General features: G+C 47.1%; 1 protein-coding gene across 1 annotated transcript in view; it reads left to right on the forward strand.

Annotated features, from left to right (window-relative positions):
* ARAP1 (ArfGAP with RhoGAP domain, ankyrin repeat and PH domain 1) overlaps positions 1-17,494 on the forward strand; it is a 304,443-nt gene that overhangs the window by 283,699 nt on the left and 3,250 nt on the right. Inside the window, exons 11-12 of the mRNA XM_063950593.1 lie at positions 1,967-2,162; positions 2,387-2,429. Of these exons, the coding sequence (XP_063806663.1) occupies positions 1,967-2,162; positions 2,387-2,429 (239 nt within the window). The remainder of the gene's footprint in view (positions 1-1,966; positions 2,163-2,386; positions 2,430-17,494) is intronic.

Consider the following 17,494-nt stretch of genomic DNA (forward strand, 5'->3'; position numbering starts at 1 on the left):
TCTGTTATCATGCTGTTAACTGGGTTCAGATCACGAGTTGTACGGTGTGATTGGTGTGGCTGGTATGAGTCTTACCCGGGATTCAAAATCCTTCCTTATTGTGTACGCTCGTCCGGGCACAGTATCCTAACTGAGGCTTGGAGGAGGGTCATAGGGGGAGGAGCCAGTGCACACCAGCTAGTCCTAAAGCTTTTACTTTGTGCCCAGTCTCCTGCGGAGCCGCTATTCCCCATGGTCCTTTCGGAGTCCCCAGCATCCACTACGGACTATGAGAAATAGAATTATCGGTAAGTAAATTCTTATTTTTTTCAAACATGCAAATGAGCAAAAGGGACTGAGATGAGGGTCCAGTAACAGAGCGACATAATGGATGAGTCTCCAGAGGACCCAGCCGCATATTAAATTGTAGCAAAACCGCGTGGCCCACTGGGGAATGCAGTGATAGGGGGCCAGCCTCTATTGGGGATGTGGAAATGAAGGGGCCTTCGGGGGAATGCAGTGGTAGGGGCCCATAGCTAGGGGTGTGGCCAGCCTCTATAGGGGATGTGGGGAATGAAAAGGGCCATCGGGAGAATGCAGTGGTAGGGGCCCATGCTTAGGGGTGTGGCCAGCCTGTATAGGGGTTGTGGGTAATGAAAGGGCCATCGGGAGAATGCAGTGGTAGGGGCCCATGCTTAGGGGTGTGCCCAGCCTGTATAGGGGTTGTGGGTAATGAAAGGGCCATCGGAGGAATGCATTGATAGGGGCCCATGCTTAGGGGTATGGCCAACCTCTATAGGGGATGTGGGAATGAAGGGGCCTTCGGGGGAATGCAGTGGTAGGGGCCCATGCTTAGGGGTGTGGCCAGCCTTGAAGGGGATGTGGAGAATGAAGGGCCCACTGGGAGAATGCAGTGGTAGGGGCCCGTGCTTAGAGGTGTGGCCAGCCTCTATAGGGGATGTGGTGAATGAAGGGCCCACTGGGGGAATGCAGTGATAGGGGCCCATGCTTAGGGGTGTGGCCAGCCTCTATAGGGGATGTGGGGAATGAAGGGCCCACTGGGGGAATGCAGTGGTAGGGGCCCGTGCTTAGAGGTGTGGCCAGCCTCTATAGGGGATGTGAGAATGAAGGGCCCACTTGGGAAATGCAGTGATAGGGGCCCGTGCTTAGAGGTGTGGCCAGCCTCTATAGGGAATGTGGTAATGAAGGGCCCACTGGGGAAATGCAGTGATATGGGGCCCGTGCTTAGAGGTGTTGGCAGCCTCTATAGGGGATGTGGGAATGAAGGGCCCACTGGGGAAATGCAGTGATATGGGGCCCGTGCTTAGAGGTGTGGCCAGCCTCTATAGGGCATTGTGGGAATGAAGGGCCCACTGGGGAAATGCAGTGATAGGGGCCCATGCTTAGAGGTGTGGCCAGCCTCTATAGGGCATTGTGGGAATGAAGGGCCCACTGGGGAAATGCAGTGATAGGGGCCCATGCTTTGGGGTGTGGCCAGCCTCTATAGGGGATGTGGGGAATGAAGGGCCCACTGGGGGAATGCAGTGATAGGGGCCCATGCTTTGGGGTGTGGCCAGCCTCTATAGGGGATGTGGGGAATGAAGGGCCCACTGGGGGGATGCAGTGATAGGGGCCCATGCTTAGGGGTGTGGCCAGCCTCTGTAGGGGATTGTGAGCAGGGGTGGGTTAGAATGTTAGCTCTCACTGTTTTTGTATTTACAATAATATACTCCAGGTGTGTAGAGTCGATAATCGCTATACATTTATGTAACAAGTCACTGATTGCAATGTTTTTGTGGAGGACGGTGGATCCAGGTTGTGTTTTTACCTCTCCTCCTTCTTCTTCTTTGTCTGTACCAGTTGTTGTTACTTTGCTGCAACCTCACAGTACTGGACATGCAGGCCTGGCTCCCGCATGGTCTTCACGTTCCTTATAATCTTATATAAAACCTATTTACCCTGCTTCTCTTCACTGTATTCCCTTTAGTGTTTTATTCCTCCAATGGCTGAGGAGCTCTTAAGTTATGACTTTGACCGGATTGGACGGCTGCAGTTTAAAGGAGGGCGGAGCCTGGAGCGCACCACGGTGGGCTGGTTCTCGCTCTGCAAGACCAATCTCTACACCTATATAGAAGATAATGATACAGTGGAAGTCATTAACCTGAAGAAGCTTACAGAGCTATGTACGTTCGGGTAACGTGTCCATGACATGACGTGGTCTATATGTGTCTGGTTTTACTGATCCTTGTGTATCAATGCCTGTTTCCCTATGAAGTGTAAGCCCGCGAGCAGGGCCCTCATACCTCTCTGTCTCTTATTACGCAGCTTTGTTTTATTTATTTTGTTCCCTATTGAATTGTAAAGTAGAGAATGTGCTCTTGTAATGGGATATTCCTGTTCTTCACAGCCACGAAGGATAAGGACGTCCTTGTTCTGGTGGAAAAAGGGAGGTGAGTGCCCGCAGAATTCTCTACATCGTATCTGGAGAAGGTGATCAGTAAAGCTAGGAACCACAACGTAGCACGTTAGCTCACTTCTAGATGTGGGATCCTGTGAGAAGGGTTTTGGCTAATCACAGCATCCAATTTCATTCAGACATGAGATCCAGATAGTGATCATTAGAGCAAAGGGCCGCAGAGCGATGTAGTGGAACAGGAAATTCACAGTTTCTTATGTGACATTGAGGCACAATGGCATGTGCACAGGTGTATTCATTACTCACTGACACATTTCCCAGGTCACCCAGCAGGTGCACAGGTGTATTCATTACTCACTGACACATTTCCCAGGTCACCCAGCAGGAGCACAGGTGTACTCATTACTCACTGACACATTTCCCAGGTCACCCAGCAGGTGCACAGGTGTACTCATTACTCACTGACACATTTCCCAGGTCACCCAGCAGGAGCACAGGTGTACTCATTACTCACTGACACATTTCCCAGGTCACCCAGCAGGAGCACAGGTGTACTCATTACTCACTGACACATTTCCCAGGTCACCCGTCTGGTGCACAGGTGTACTCATAACTCACAGACACATTTCCCAGGTCACCCAGCAGGAGCACAGGTGTACTCATTACCCACTGACACATTTCCCAGGTCACCCAGCAGGAGCACAGGTGTACTCATTACTCACTTACACATTTCCCAGGTCACCTAGCAGGTGAACAGGTGTACTCATTACTCACTGACACATTTCCCAGGTCACCTGGCAGGAGCACAGGTGTACTCATAACTCACTGGCACATTTCCCAGGTCACCCGGCAGGTGCACAGGTGTGCTCATTATTCACTGACACATTTCCCAGGTCACCCAGCAGGAGCACAGGTGTACTCATTACTCACTGACATTTCCCAGGTCACCCTGACCCAGCAGGGATACAGGTGTACTCATAACTCACTGGCACATTTCCCAGGTCACCTAGCAGGTGCACAGGTGTGCTCATTATTCACTGACACATTTCCAAGGTCACCCAGCAGGTGCACAGGTGTACTCATTACTCACTGACACATTTCCCAGGTCACCCAGCAGGAGCACAGGTGTACTCATTACTCACTGACACATTTCCCAGGTCACCTAGCAGGTGAACAGGTTTTCTCATTACTCACTGACACATTTCCCAGGTCACCCGGCAGGAGCACAGGTGTACTCATAACTCACTGGCACATTTCCCAGGTCACCCGGCAGGTGCACAGGTGTACTCATTACCCACTGACACATTTCCCAGGTCACCCGTCAGGAGCACAGGTGTACTCATTACTCACTGACACATTTTAAAAGATCCAGAGGTGAAGCTAATTATTTCACTTGTGATTTCTGCTGCAGGGTACACTGGGCTCCACAAGGCTTAACATCGGGGTGTAGAGTAGGATCTTGATCCGAGGCACCAACAGGCTCAAAGCTTTGATCTTCTTCCCAAGATGCCTAGCGCTGCCTCCTCTATAACCCCGCCTCCATGCACGGGAGCTCAGTTTTGTAGTTGGTGCCATGTAGTAAGCAGGCACGTAACAGGGGGGCTGCTCCAGCAGACCTGAGAGAAGCTTTTAAAGAATATTGAAGACTTCAAGGGCTGCAGCAGAGACACTGACTGTGTTAGATGTCAGTCATACATCTCCTGCTGCAGCTTCACCACTTCCCCCAACGGCGCTGTACACTCCCGCGCCCTGGTTGCCGGTACCTACAATGGAGGCTCCGGCTTTCTTCCAAGTTAGTCACACACACGACCGATGCTCTCCCGGATCGCGTGGCCGCACTCAGGGATGAGGTAAGTGGGTCCCCCCGGCGGGACCCGCTGTAAATCGCGATCCCGCACGGCCGTGGGAGGCGGGCCACGATCTGGCGTGGACACTGTGCTAGTACAGGGACCCCACTAGACCACCAGGGCATGGGCACAGGTCGGTTTTCTCTCATAAAGCCGCTTTATTAAGCCCCCAGTACCCGGTGGTGAAGTCCAGCAGGGGGATAAGGCTTTGACCTGTAGCCCCTCCCCCAGCCCCAGGGCGCCATTTAGAGTAAATGTTCCCGCCCTGGAGCTGCATGTCTCTCTCCCTCACTCCCTGTCAGCGTTTGGGCGCCATTATAGCAAGCAGAGCTGATCCTGGGAATGTTTGGGCAAATCCTCCTCTGTAAAGCCGCCTGCCTGTCAGCGCTGTGCATTTTACAGGACACTTAAGTATTCTACATGTCTCAGACTTCCGGTTCCGGCATGGGAGAGTGAACAGCTTCTCCCTGCAGCTCCGCTCTCCACGCTGCTATACCCAGCCTTAACCCTGTCGGCCGCAGCTAGACACCGCTCCCGGTCCCCTAACAGATCGGGTATAGCTATGGACAAGTTCATGAGCCCACCACCGCCCGCAAAGCAACCTCCGGTAATGCAGCAGCAGCGCCAGGAGAAGCGTCGTGGCGACCATAACATGGCGCCTGACACAGACAAGGGTCCGGGGACGCCAGCGGCGAAGAAAGCTATCTCAGCCGCGGAAGGGATCAAAAGTATGCCGGAAGGTAATATCACAGCTTCCCTCACATATGATGAACTTACCAAGGCTATGCAAGCCACTATGGCGCCGTTATTACAGAAGGCGGTTACAGACATAACTACACAGATTTCCCGCTTGTCTGACCGCATATCAGGGACAGAGGCACACATAAGCCAGAACATGGATGATATCCACACGCTACAAAAGTCAGTCAAAGACTTGCTATTAGATAACAAACGCATGGCTGATAAGCTTGACAATATTGAAAACAGGTCACGACGTAACAACCTGCGTATCACCGGGCTCCCTGAATCTATCAAAGGGGCGCAGTTAGAATTTTTTGTTCGTCATACACTACCTGAATTACTACATGTAAAATCTGAATGCTCAGATATAGTGATTGAAAGAGTACACAGGATGGGAGAAGTTAAACCTGCTTCAGCACATAAACCGAGGGTTGTCATTTTTAAAACACTGAATTACTTGCATAAACAGGTGCTTTGGTCTGCTTCTAGAAAACACAACCCCCTCGTTTGGGAATCCCATACCCTGAGACTGTTCCAGGATTTTTCTGTAGAGCTTTCCAGAGTGAGACGATCCTTTTCAACGGTCTGTACTACGCTGATACAAACAAACCGCAAGTTTCATATGTTATACCCAGCCAAGCTTAGAATTTTCACAACGTCAGGCTTTGCTGATTTTTCTAACGCAGCAGATGCTGCAGCTTATCTCAAGGAAGAGTCGGATGAAATAGGAACTGATCCCACGGTAGAACCTGATGATATGGCTGTGTGAACCACTTGCTAATCTGTTACCGGGAATTTGACTTTGAATCCTTGAAACGAGACATACCCCGTACACTTAATCTTAGACATGATGAGTGTGCAATCTTGTCTGATATCACAAGTTTTATACCCATATATACACTTATATAACATAATAATGTTATAATGAGAAGATAGCCCACGCTTAGTGGATCTACTTACCTGAGTTTGGAAAATTATATGTTTGAGCAGCTCGGAGAGCGGAGCTCTGCCGTTCTTGATTGTTTTGAAATTTTATTATTGAAAGACCCCTCCCTGATATCTAGAATCGTACCGGTTTGGGTACCAGGGATTTTTCTGGAGGTCACTTAGTTTTTTTGTAGGAATGGTTTTGTTCCTTATGTCTTGCGTCTCCCCTTTCCCCTGTGTTTTTTCCCTCCTCTCACTTTACTTTTCTCTCTCTGACTTTCCTTTGCAATTATTATTCAAATACCACTTTAATGTCTCTTAATATAGGCTCTCTTAATATTAGAGGGATTCATACACCTGCTAAGCGCCGAAAACTCTTTACCTACCTTAACAAACGCAATGTTGATCTTATATGTTTACAGGAAACTCATTTGATGCCAGATGAAGTGAAAAAGTTACAAATTATGGGTTGGTCTGTCTTAGGTTCAGCGTCCTTTAATACTAAGTCATGTGGGGTAGCAGTCTTAGCAAAAAAGCTTTAAACTTGCAGGTTACGTCAACCTTTTCTGACCCGCTTGGTAGATACCAGACTATATCCCTTTCCCATACAGGTACCTCCTTCTCTATTTGTAATGTGTATGCTCCTACTCAATATAAAAAATCCTTTTTTGTGGAACTCCTTACACATTTACATAAATATGACACCTCCTCCCTGATAGTATGTGGAGATCTAAACTTAATATCTTCTCAATATCTAGACAGATCCCCTCCCTCCAAACGGCAGACTCCTCTCCCTAGATTGGGTGTCCCATACCTTAGCAAAGATCTTAACTTAATAGATTCCTGGAGGACACTCAATCCAACGGAGAGAGAATTTACTTGCTTATCATTAACTCACAATACTTGGTCCAGAATAGACTATATATTACTTGCCGAATCCCTGTTTCCTTCACTTGCCTCGGTGGAGATAGAACCCCCCCTTTTATCAGATCACTCATTGATCACTGCGAAACTAGTTCTGACAAAAAGTAAAGCCACCCCTCCGAGTTGGAGATTTCCATCCCACTTATTTCAATCCCAGGGTCTAAAACAAAAACTTCTGACTGCATGGAATAATTACGCAGAAATAAATGCATCCCATTCCTCTACTAACCCCCCCCTCTTTTGGCAAACCGCCAAGACGGTCCTTCGAGGTGAAGTGATAGCTTTTACCGCAAATACCAAAAAACGCCATAAACAAGAATACTTGCAGTTGCAAGAGAAACTATCTAATGCGTTCCAAATGTTTAAGACACTCCCCTCACCAGCACATAAAACTACCTACTTGGAAGCTAAATTAGCCTATAATGAATTTCTCCTAACTTTAGGAGACAAATACCTTTTCAATGTGCATTCAAAATTTTATAAGTTTGGGAATAAAGTGGGAAAGCTCCTAACTAACTTATTACAAGGATCTAGACCGCGCACAGTTGTTCACCCTTTGATACGTCCAGACGGCTCCAAAACTGTCTCTGAAGCACAAATAGTTGAAACTATGAAAGGTTTCTATCAGTCTTTGTACTCAGCCCCGGCGGTGGTTCCAGAGGAGTCCTTAGAAGATCATGACTCTATCCCCACTTTACCTCCCTCCTCCTCCTCAACTTCTATCTCTTCTATTTCTTCTTCTTACTGGAATTCCCTTACTTTACCACAAGTACCAGAGAAATTTATGACGACCCTGACGAACCCCATTACCCCTGAGGAGATCTCTTGGGCTATTGGAAAGTTGAAACTGGCCTCGGCGCCGGGCCCTGATGGATTTTCAAATGAATTTTATAAAATATTATCCCCACAGATAGCCCGGCCGCTGGCGGACACTTTCAACTTTGCAATAGACCAACAGTCTCTTCCTCTTTACTTTTCTGATGCTATTATAAAAGTCATCCCCAAGCCTGGGCGAGACCTTAGCCTCCCTGGTTCATATAGGCCGATCTCTCTGCTAAACGTAGATTATAAAATACTGACAAAAATTTTGGCAGAGAGATTGAAACCTTTATTGCCCCTCTTGATTAACTCAGACCAGACAGGATTTATCACCGGCAGACATTCTGTAGTGAACGTCCGAAGACTTTTAGCAGTCATCCAACAATCTACCTTGACCTCTGATATTTCCTCTTCCAACATGGTGATTACATTAGACGCAGAAAAAGCTTTTGATTTGGTATTGTGGCCCCATCTTTTTCAAACATTATATAATTTTGGCTTTCCCCCTCACTTTATTCAGATAATTCGCACCTTATACTCTTTCCCTAAATCAATGGTATCTTGCAATGGTCTTTTATCTTCCCCTTTCCTACTTCAAAGAGGTACTCGCCAAGGATGTCCGTTATCCCCTCTTCTCTTTGCACTAGCAGTTGAACCTCTAGCTGTCGCAGTACGTAGCTCCCCCCTGATACATGGAATTACTATACACTCTCTTGAACTGAAGATAGCTCTCTTTGCTGATGACACGCTTATTTTCCTTTCTAAACCTACACAATCTTTACCTGCCCTACTTCACCTTCTCGACTCCTTTGGAGCGCTGTCGGGGTTTAAAGTCAACTTAACAAAATCGGAAATTATGCCGCTGGGAGCAGACGCCCTAGACTTTATTGATAAAGCTGACATTCCTTTTAGAGTAGCCTCCTCTCATTTTCCCTACTTAGGGGTACACATTCCTTCGGACTTAACTAAATTATACTCCCTAAATTTTCCCCCCATAATATCTAAAATAACCACTAGACTGGAATCGTGGAAAGACTTACCAGTCTCTTTGCTGGGCAGACTTGCCATAATCCAGTCAATAATCTTTCCGAAGCTTTATTATTGTATGCAAATGATCCCGTTGGCATTGCATAAATCAGATATTGCTAAAATGGAAAATTTGTTTCTAAAGTTTATATGGCAAGGTAAAAGGCCTAGAATAGCAAAAATTAAACTTGTCACTCCCCGGGCAGGTGGAGGAATGGGATGCCCAGATCTAAATAACTATTCCTTAGCTACCTTTTTTAGATATATCAACGATTGGATTCTAAACAATTCTACCTATACAGATTCTACTTTGGACCAAGCTATTTTTTACCCATACTCCCCTGGAGCTTTGATTCAAACTAAACTGTCAAAGATTCCTACCCACATAAAAATGCACATTTTGTTTGGGGATACATATGCTGCTTGGGTTTCTTTAAACAAAATTTGTCATAGGAATCCTTGCATCTCTTGTTTTCTCCCCTTGTGGGGTAACCCCTCTTTTTCCCCATCTTTGAATAATTCGTTTTTTTATTACTGGAAATCTAAAGGTCTAGATACTTCACATAAGGTTTTTGATCCCGGAGGAAATATATATTCATTTACAGAGCTTGCTAAACGCTTTGAACTGCCCCACTCCCACAGATTTATGTATTTTCAAATCAGACATTACTTAAACAGTATTAAAATAGTCAGGACTAATACTTACCCCACTCCAATTCTTCCCTCACAACTTATCAATATCGATATCCTATTAGAATTTCTGCTACATAAACCCTACAAGGTTAAATACTTGTATACAATTCTCTTGAAGGCCTGTTATAATACTCACCCTCAATGGGAGGTTTTGGTACAAAAATGGGCATCGGATATCCCATCTGTTACTCAAATTGGTGATGTATTGGCTCTACACACTCTTTCTCTGAAAACGTTACAGTCCAGCTACCTCCAAGAGGTGTACATTCGAACCCTTCACAGGGCTTATATAACACCAAGCCAAAGACGACATATGGTCCTTGAGGAACAAGGATATTGTTTGAAATGTAGAACCATGATAGCGGATTACTCCCACTGCATGTGGAATTGCTATAAATTAAAACGCTTCTGGTCTAAGTTAATGGTTTATGTCAATTCACTTTTTCACACCAAGTTAACCTTTGAACCGCTTGCATGTATGGGGCTTAACTTTTCTGCTTGGATTGCACAAAAACTGGAGAAACCTGTTTTTCCTTTACTTATTACTATTATAACAGTGGCCAGAAAATGTATTTTGGCCCACTGGACAAAAAAAACGGCTCCCCAGTTAAATACAGTGAAACAGAAGCTACTCCAAATTCTGTATTTTGAACGCAAGTATGCCAGATTAGAAGCACTAACAGGTGCTCATAAATTCTATCAGAAATGGATGCCTTTTATCACTACCCTAGAATCTCACATACAAAATCATACTATGACTGTTTTTGAACAAGTGTATTCTACTTCTCCCAATACTGTATGATCCTTCATGGTTTCAGTATGTATAGAATGTCAGAGTGTTGTCTCTCTTTTTCTTCTTCTCCTCTCTTTCTATCCCTTCTACCCTTATCTCACAACCCCGAAATGTCTGTCTTGTAACTAGTTTAGTCTTTCTTTATTTTAAAAAAAAAATAAGAAAAGAAAACAAAGTATGTCATTTTCTACTATAATTTGTAGGTGGTTTTGCTGATGCATGTTTAACCATAACACTTTTTAAGCCTAATTCTGATTTAATATCATTTTGATTAGGTATAATTGGTCCGACCTGGTCTAATTTCCTATATTGAACTATACTGAATACAAGACCACTACTGCTTGACTATCTGAGAATGAGCATTGCTTAGAATGATTTGTTAATGTCAAATGCACTTGGTTGTATCACCTACACTATGAACCTCTAACCACTCTTTTTGTTTTGTTATTTCTTGAAAATCTTTAATAAAGAAATTTAAAAAAAAAAAAAAAGTATTCTACATGTCTGCATTTAGTCGGGGTTATATAGTACAAGGACCCTGTGATATACATCCAGTCTTTACTGTGCATTGTTATATCTATTAAGTGTATAGCTATACATAGTACTACTCTGTATTGCTAGTCCAGTGCAGTTTTATTGCATGTCATAATTTCTGCATTGTACAAACTGTGACTCTGTGTGTGTGTGCATATAGCTGCTGTGTGACCTCCATTTCGTGTATCTCACTCAGATTGCTATCCCTATATTCTATAACCTGAGGGGGCTAAGTGTGTCAGGTTTATCATATTATAGGCAGTTCACAGGATATACTCAGTGTGTATTTTTCTCAGTGATTTTTAGTCACCATATACCTCTTGAATTCCCTGTTTGTGCTGATACACTGTACAGGGAGTTCTTATCAGGTATTGTGCTGCTGATATTGTACTGTGTTGCCTTGCATTGAGCTTTTGATTATGTCAGCTACAAAGGGTAACGGAGCTGGGGCTGATCCCACATTGCGTGGTGTTGACGCTGCAGACACATTTGAGGATAACATAGCAGCTGAGGGTTCAGGTTCTGTGGGTTCCTTACCCCCCAGTGGGACTGTAGCAACGGGGGTTCAAAATGACCCACCTTGGACTACCTTCTCCACGCTATTGAATACGCTGGTAAATAGACTAACGCCCCCTATGGGACCTCCTGTGCCGGTATAACCGCTTATGGTCCCCACGGTTAACCCGCCATGGGCAGATCAGCTGTCCAATCAGTTACAGCAATTGAACCAGTCTAACCCTCGCCCTCCTAAGGCCAAGGGGTCCTCTAAGCGGGCAATTACTTCCTCACAATCTACCAACGTCCCAGACACCTCGTCTGATGAGGATGGCGTTTATACAGACCCCACAGATTCTGATCCTGATTCTTCTGATGGGGAAGTTGTTTTGCAGGTGGATGTTCCTGACTTGTTAGAGGCTATCAGGATCATTCTTCAGGTTGATGATGAACCGGAGCCTGACACTGCCCCTAAGAAACCGGACAGGTTTAAACGTCAGAAGGTGGTTAAACAAGTTTTACCTCACTCTGAACATTTAGTTGACATGGGAAAATCCAGGAAAGAAGTTCACGCCTCACAAGAAGATGCTGGCTCACTACCTTCTCGCTGCGGAGCTTAGTAAAAATTGGGAAACACCCCCTCAAAGGGCGCGGCTGGTAGTATCCTCAGCTCTGCCTGTAACTACCGTCACGTCCTTGAGAGAGCCGACGGACAAGCGTGTGGAGGGTTGTTTGAAGGCAATCTACACCCTAAACGGTGCGGTGCATAGGCCCACTATTGCAGCGACATGGGCTGCAGAAGCTGCGGAAGCGTGGGTTTAGGAGCTGGAGGCGGAGTTTCCTTCCAATGCTTCTAATCATGCTAGACAATGCCTGTCGTATATTATTACAGCGTCCCATTATATTAAAGAGGCGGCTTCTGATGCCGGTATTCTGGCGGCCAAGGCTTCTACTACGTCCATTTTGGCTCGCCAAATTCTCTGGTTTCGGTCCTGGTCTGTGGACATGGACCCTGGAGGTACTCCCCTTCAAAGGAGACATTCTTTTCTTCGAAGACCTCAACATGATAGTGGCTGACTTAGCGTCTGCTAAAACAGCATGTCTTCCTAGTACTGCTCCTTCGGTGCCGAAGGCTAAGAGTACTTCCTTTCACTCCTTTCTTCCTTCAGGGAAAGCAAAAGGTCAGGCGTACCCAAAACAGGTTCGCACTACCAAACCCAATAAGCCCAAACCCAAACGGGCCTGGGCTGCCCATCAGCCTGCTTCCAAAACTGACAAGCCTGCTGCATGACGGGATCCCAGAGTGGGGGGCTGACTTCTAGGGTTTACCCAGGAATGGTTGAAGACCACTTCCAATGCCTGGGTATGGGAAGTCGTCACTCGAGGTTACGCCGCATCCTTCAAGAATCGTCCCCCTCATCGATTTTGCTTGACAGACGTCCCTTCGGATCAGGTGAAGGCAAAGACTCTTCATTCGGTGGTACAGTCCCTCCTGGACACAGGAGTGGTAGTACAGGTGCCTCTGGCTCAGAGAGGCAAGGGGTACTGTTCACCGCTGTTCCTAGTCCCGAAACCGAATGGGTCTTCCCGGCCCATTCTCAACCTCAAGTGCTTGAACAAATTTGTGAAGGTCTCCAAGTTTCGTATAGGAAACTCTTCGCTCTATTGTTCTGGCCTTGGAGCCTGGGGACTATATGGTCTCACTAGACATACAGGATGCTTACCTGCATATTCCCATTTCAGTGTCGCATCAGCAGTACCTGAGGTTTGCGGTTGGCAACCTCCATTAACAATTTCGGCCGTTACCTTTTGGTTTGACCACGGCTCCGCGAGTCTTCACCAAGGTCATGGCGGTAATGACGGCTGTACTCCACCGTCAAGGGGTCAGGATCCTACCGTACTTAGACGACTTGTTGATCCTGGCAAATTCCCCAGAGATTCTCCTACGCCATCTGGATCTAACTATCCAGTTTCTGCAAGCCCACGGGTGGCTCATCAACTGGAAGAAACCCTCCCTGGTCCCTGCTCAGAGCATGGTGCACCTGGGGGCTTTGTTGGACACTCACAACTAGCGGTTGTTCTTGTCTCAGGAGAAAGTCCTGAAGCTTCAGGACAGGATTCAATGCTACCTATTTCGTCCGCAAGTGTCGATACATTCGGCAATGCAAGTGCTAGGTCTCATGGTGTCGGCTTTCGACATGGTGGAGTACACTCAATTCCAATCCCGCCCTCTCCAGAGGCTAATTCTTGCCAAGTGGGATGGCCTGCCTCACCGGATCAGGTCTCAAATGATCTCATTGTCTCTGGAGGTCCGTCTGTCACTGAGCTGGTGGCTTCAGGACCAACGATTGAGCAGGGGTCGTCCCTTCTGGATCTCCAACTGGGTCCTTCTGACGACGGACACCAGTCTGAGGGGTTGGGGCGCGGTGTTGGAGAAACACTCCCTTCAGGGTCGGTGGACCAAAGAGGAGTCTCTCCTCCCGATAAACATTTTGGAATTGCGGGCGGTGTTCAACTCTTTGAACTTGGCCCAGCATTTAATACAGAACAGACCTGTTTAAGTACAGTCGGACAACGCCACCACGGTGGCGTACATCAATCGTCAAGGCGGCACTCGAAGCCGCATGGCAATGAGGGAAGTATCACGGATACTTCAGTGGGCGGAACGCCATCTGCCATCCATATCGGCAGTGTTCTTTCCGGGGGTCCTAAACTGGGAAGCGGACTTTCTCAGTCGTCAGAACATACACGCCGGAGAGTGGAGCCTCCATCCAGAAGTATTTCAACTCCTCGTGGACAAGTGGGGCCTTCCAGATGTGAACCTGATGGCATCTCGACACAATCACAAAGTTCCGGTCTTCGGAAGAAAGACAAGGGATCCTCAAGCAGCGTTCGTGGCCGCACTGGCAATTCCATGGAACTTTCAGCTGCCATACGTGTTCCCTCCAGTGTCACTCCTGCCCAGAGTAATAAGGAATTTCAAGCAAGAAGGAGGAATCCTACTTCTGATCGCTCCAGCGTGTCCCAGACGGCATTGGTTCTCAGACCTTCAGGGTCTCTCGATAGAGCGTCTCCTTCTACTTCCGCAGCGCCCAGATCTCCTCGTTCAGGACACCTGTGTATATCAGGATTTAGCCCGATTGGCTCTGAAGGCGTGGCTCTTGAAGCTTCCGTCTTAAGGGCCAAGGGATTTTCTGAGGCGGTCATTCAAACCATGTTGAAGGCCCGGAAACCGGCTTCTGCTCGGATTTATCATAGGGTCTGGAATTCTTACTTTGCTTGGTGCGCATCTAACAATCATGACGCTTACAAGTTTAGTACGGCCAAACTTTTGGCCTTTCTACAACAAGGTCCGGACTTGGACCTTCGTCTGGACTCCCTCAAGGTTCGCATTTCTGCTTTGTCGGTTTGGTTTCAGAGAAAAATTGTGAACTAACCTGATGTGCATACGTTCACTCAGGGTGTGTTGCGGATTCAACCTCCTTAGGTTTCGCCGGTGGCTCCTTGGGACGTGTCAGTGGTTTTGGAGGCGTTGCAAGGGTCTCCGTTTGAGCCTCTTGAACCTGCAGACCTTAAGTGGCTTTCTCTTAAGGTATTGTTTCTGCTGGCTATTGCCTCTGCTAGATGGGTGTCGGATTTGGGTGCCTTGTCTTGTAAGTCACCATATCTGATTTTTCACCGTGATCAGGCGGTTCTTAGAACACGTCCCGGGTATTTACCTAAGGTGGTGTCTTCTTTCATAAGGTTCTATGCCTTCGATACTTCCGCCTCTCAGGATGCTTCCTTTGGACGCCGGGTTCTTGTGCTCGCTACAGTGCGTCCCCTCCCATAAGGAACTGCTTTAGGACATCCCCGATGTTAATCCTTGTGGAGTCCAGTGTGCCCCGCAGCAGAAAATGAGATTTATGGTAAGAACTTACCGTTGTTAAATCTCTTTCTGCGAGGCACACTGGGCTCCACAAGGTGCCCACCCTCACGCTCTTGGCTTCTTTGGGTTGGTATGGCATTAGCCGCTGACACTCTCTCCTGTGGTGGTGTTTGTGGCTACTAACGATTGTCGTCTCTTTTACCTGCTACTGCATTGGGCTGGTTAACAAAACTGAGCTCCTGTGCACGGAGGCGGGGTGATATAGGAGGCGGCGCTATGCACCTTGGGAAGAAGGTCAAAGCTTTGAGCCTGTTGGTGCCTCAGATCAATATCCTACTCTACACCCCAATGTTAGTCCTTGTGGAGCCCAGTGTACCTCACAGAAAGAGATTTAACAACGGTAAGTTCTTATCATAAATCTCGTTTTTGCGAGGAGACCCGGAAAACATGAACTGTTTGGGGTCTTGAGGACCATGTTTGAGAACCTATGTTCTAGACTACTAAAGAACTAAGGACTGTGCCTGGCATAGTAGTTAGCATTACTGGTTCACATCCCTGAGGTTATGATTTAAATTTCTAACCAAGGCCCTATTTGTGTGCAGTTTGCATGTTCTCTTTATTTGGGCTTCCTCTGTGAGCTTTGGTTTCCTCCGCATTCCAAAAACATACTGGTAGGGTAATTGGCTTCTGAACAATAAACGCTAATGTGTGTTCATGTGCTGAGGAATATACTGTAGATTGTAAGGTCAAAGGGGGTCATTCCGAGTTGTTCGCTCGTTAATTTTTTCTCGCAACGGAGCGATTAGTCGCTAATGCGCATGCGCAATGTCCGCAGTGCGACTGCGCCAAGTAAATTTGCTATGCAGTTAGGTATTTTACTCACGGCATTACGAGGTTTTTTCTTCGTTCTGGTGATCGTAATGTGATTGACAGGAAGTGGGTGTTTCTGGGCGGAAACTGGCCGTTTTATGGGTGTGTGTGAAAAAACGCTACCGTTTCTGGGAAAAACGCGGGAGTGGATGGAGAAACGGAGGAGTGTCTGGGCGAACGCTGGGTGTGTTTGTGACGTCAAACCAGGAACGACAAGCACTGAACTGATCGCACTGGCAGAGTAAGTCTCGAGCTACTCAGAAACTGCACAGAGAAGTCTTTTCGCATTATTGCGAATCTTTCGTTCGCAATTTTGATAAGCTAAGATTCACTCCCAGTAGGCGGCGGCTTAGCGTGTGCAAAGCTGCTAAAAGCAGCTTGCGAGCGAACAACTCGGAATGACCCCCAAAGAGAGGATTATATGAAGGTCAGAGAGAGGACAAGGAGGTTGTGTCACAGTGCGCCCCAGAGACCTGCATGATGGTAAAGCAGGTGGCTCTGGCTTCTTCTCCACTGTAGTTCCAGCCAGCCTCGGATTATGGGTGCAGCCATCTTTACCCAGGTCAGCTGACTACTGCACTACCAATGCAAGCTTAGTTCCTGTTTCCCAGACATCCTTGGCCAATCCACAGCCAGCAGTCCCTATAAAGGGACTTCCTGAAGCACTGGCAATATCTCTCACAGCCTGCAGCATGAACTGGCTCTCTGTGCATCCTCATTGTTTTATCACTGCGTCTTCTGCAGTGGTTTTGGGTACCAGCCCAGGGTCCAGCACCACCGGTATCAACCTGGTCTTCAATCCAAGAACCACTGGTTTCAGCCGAGTGTCCGGTATCACCGGTTCCATCCCAATGTCCAGTTTCCCCATCTCCAGTGCCAATGGTACCAGTCTGGTGTTCAGCTTTCCTGATTTCAAAGCCACCAGTCCCAGTCTGGTGTTCAGTACTTCCAGATCTTGCCCAAAACCTAGTTCTGATGTCCACAGTCCGGTCTCCAGTGCCACAAACTCTCAGCCCATCTCCAGTCAAGCTTTACCTGTCCTAACCAGTTTCTACATTGAGCTTCGCCGGCCTTGCCAGGCTCAGTTGTTTCACAGAAACAAAGAGAAAATGCAGATGCACGCTCTAAACAATAAGAACATTGGTAATCAGAACAATTATAATAATACAATTCTACAATTTGACATGGAGTATAAATATAAAAATTGGACCCACCTAGCACAACCATGTGACCTCATCAGGTAGTTCCCTAACATTCATAAAGTGCAAGTCCAGAGCACAGGTTCCCCGCCCCTTCCCCTCCCCCCAATACCCTTGGGCACGGACAACCCAGTTACCTCAAGTTTCAGTCCAGGTTCCACCCCCTGCTAAGTTGTTCCAATTCCACAGATCTCGTCCACAGAATCCTGTTCCTCCAGTATCCCATAGAGTTTTCACAGTACCACCAGTGTTCCTGTCCACTAGCTTCTTGCACACAGCTTCTCCTCATACTACAAACCTATATTCCAGTCTGGGAACACAAACTAGCTCAGATCTGACAGGTCAGAGAGATGATTTGATGGT

This window comes from Pseudophryne corroboree, chromosome 2, assembly GCF_028390025.1.
Source record: "Pseudophryne corroboree isolate aPseCor3 chromosome 2, aPseCor3.hap2, whole genome shotgun sequence".
NCBI lineage: Eukaryota > Metazoa > Chordata > Amphibia > Anura > Myobatrachidae > Pseudophryne > Pseudophryne corroboree.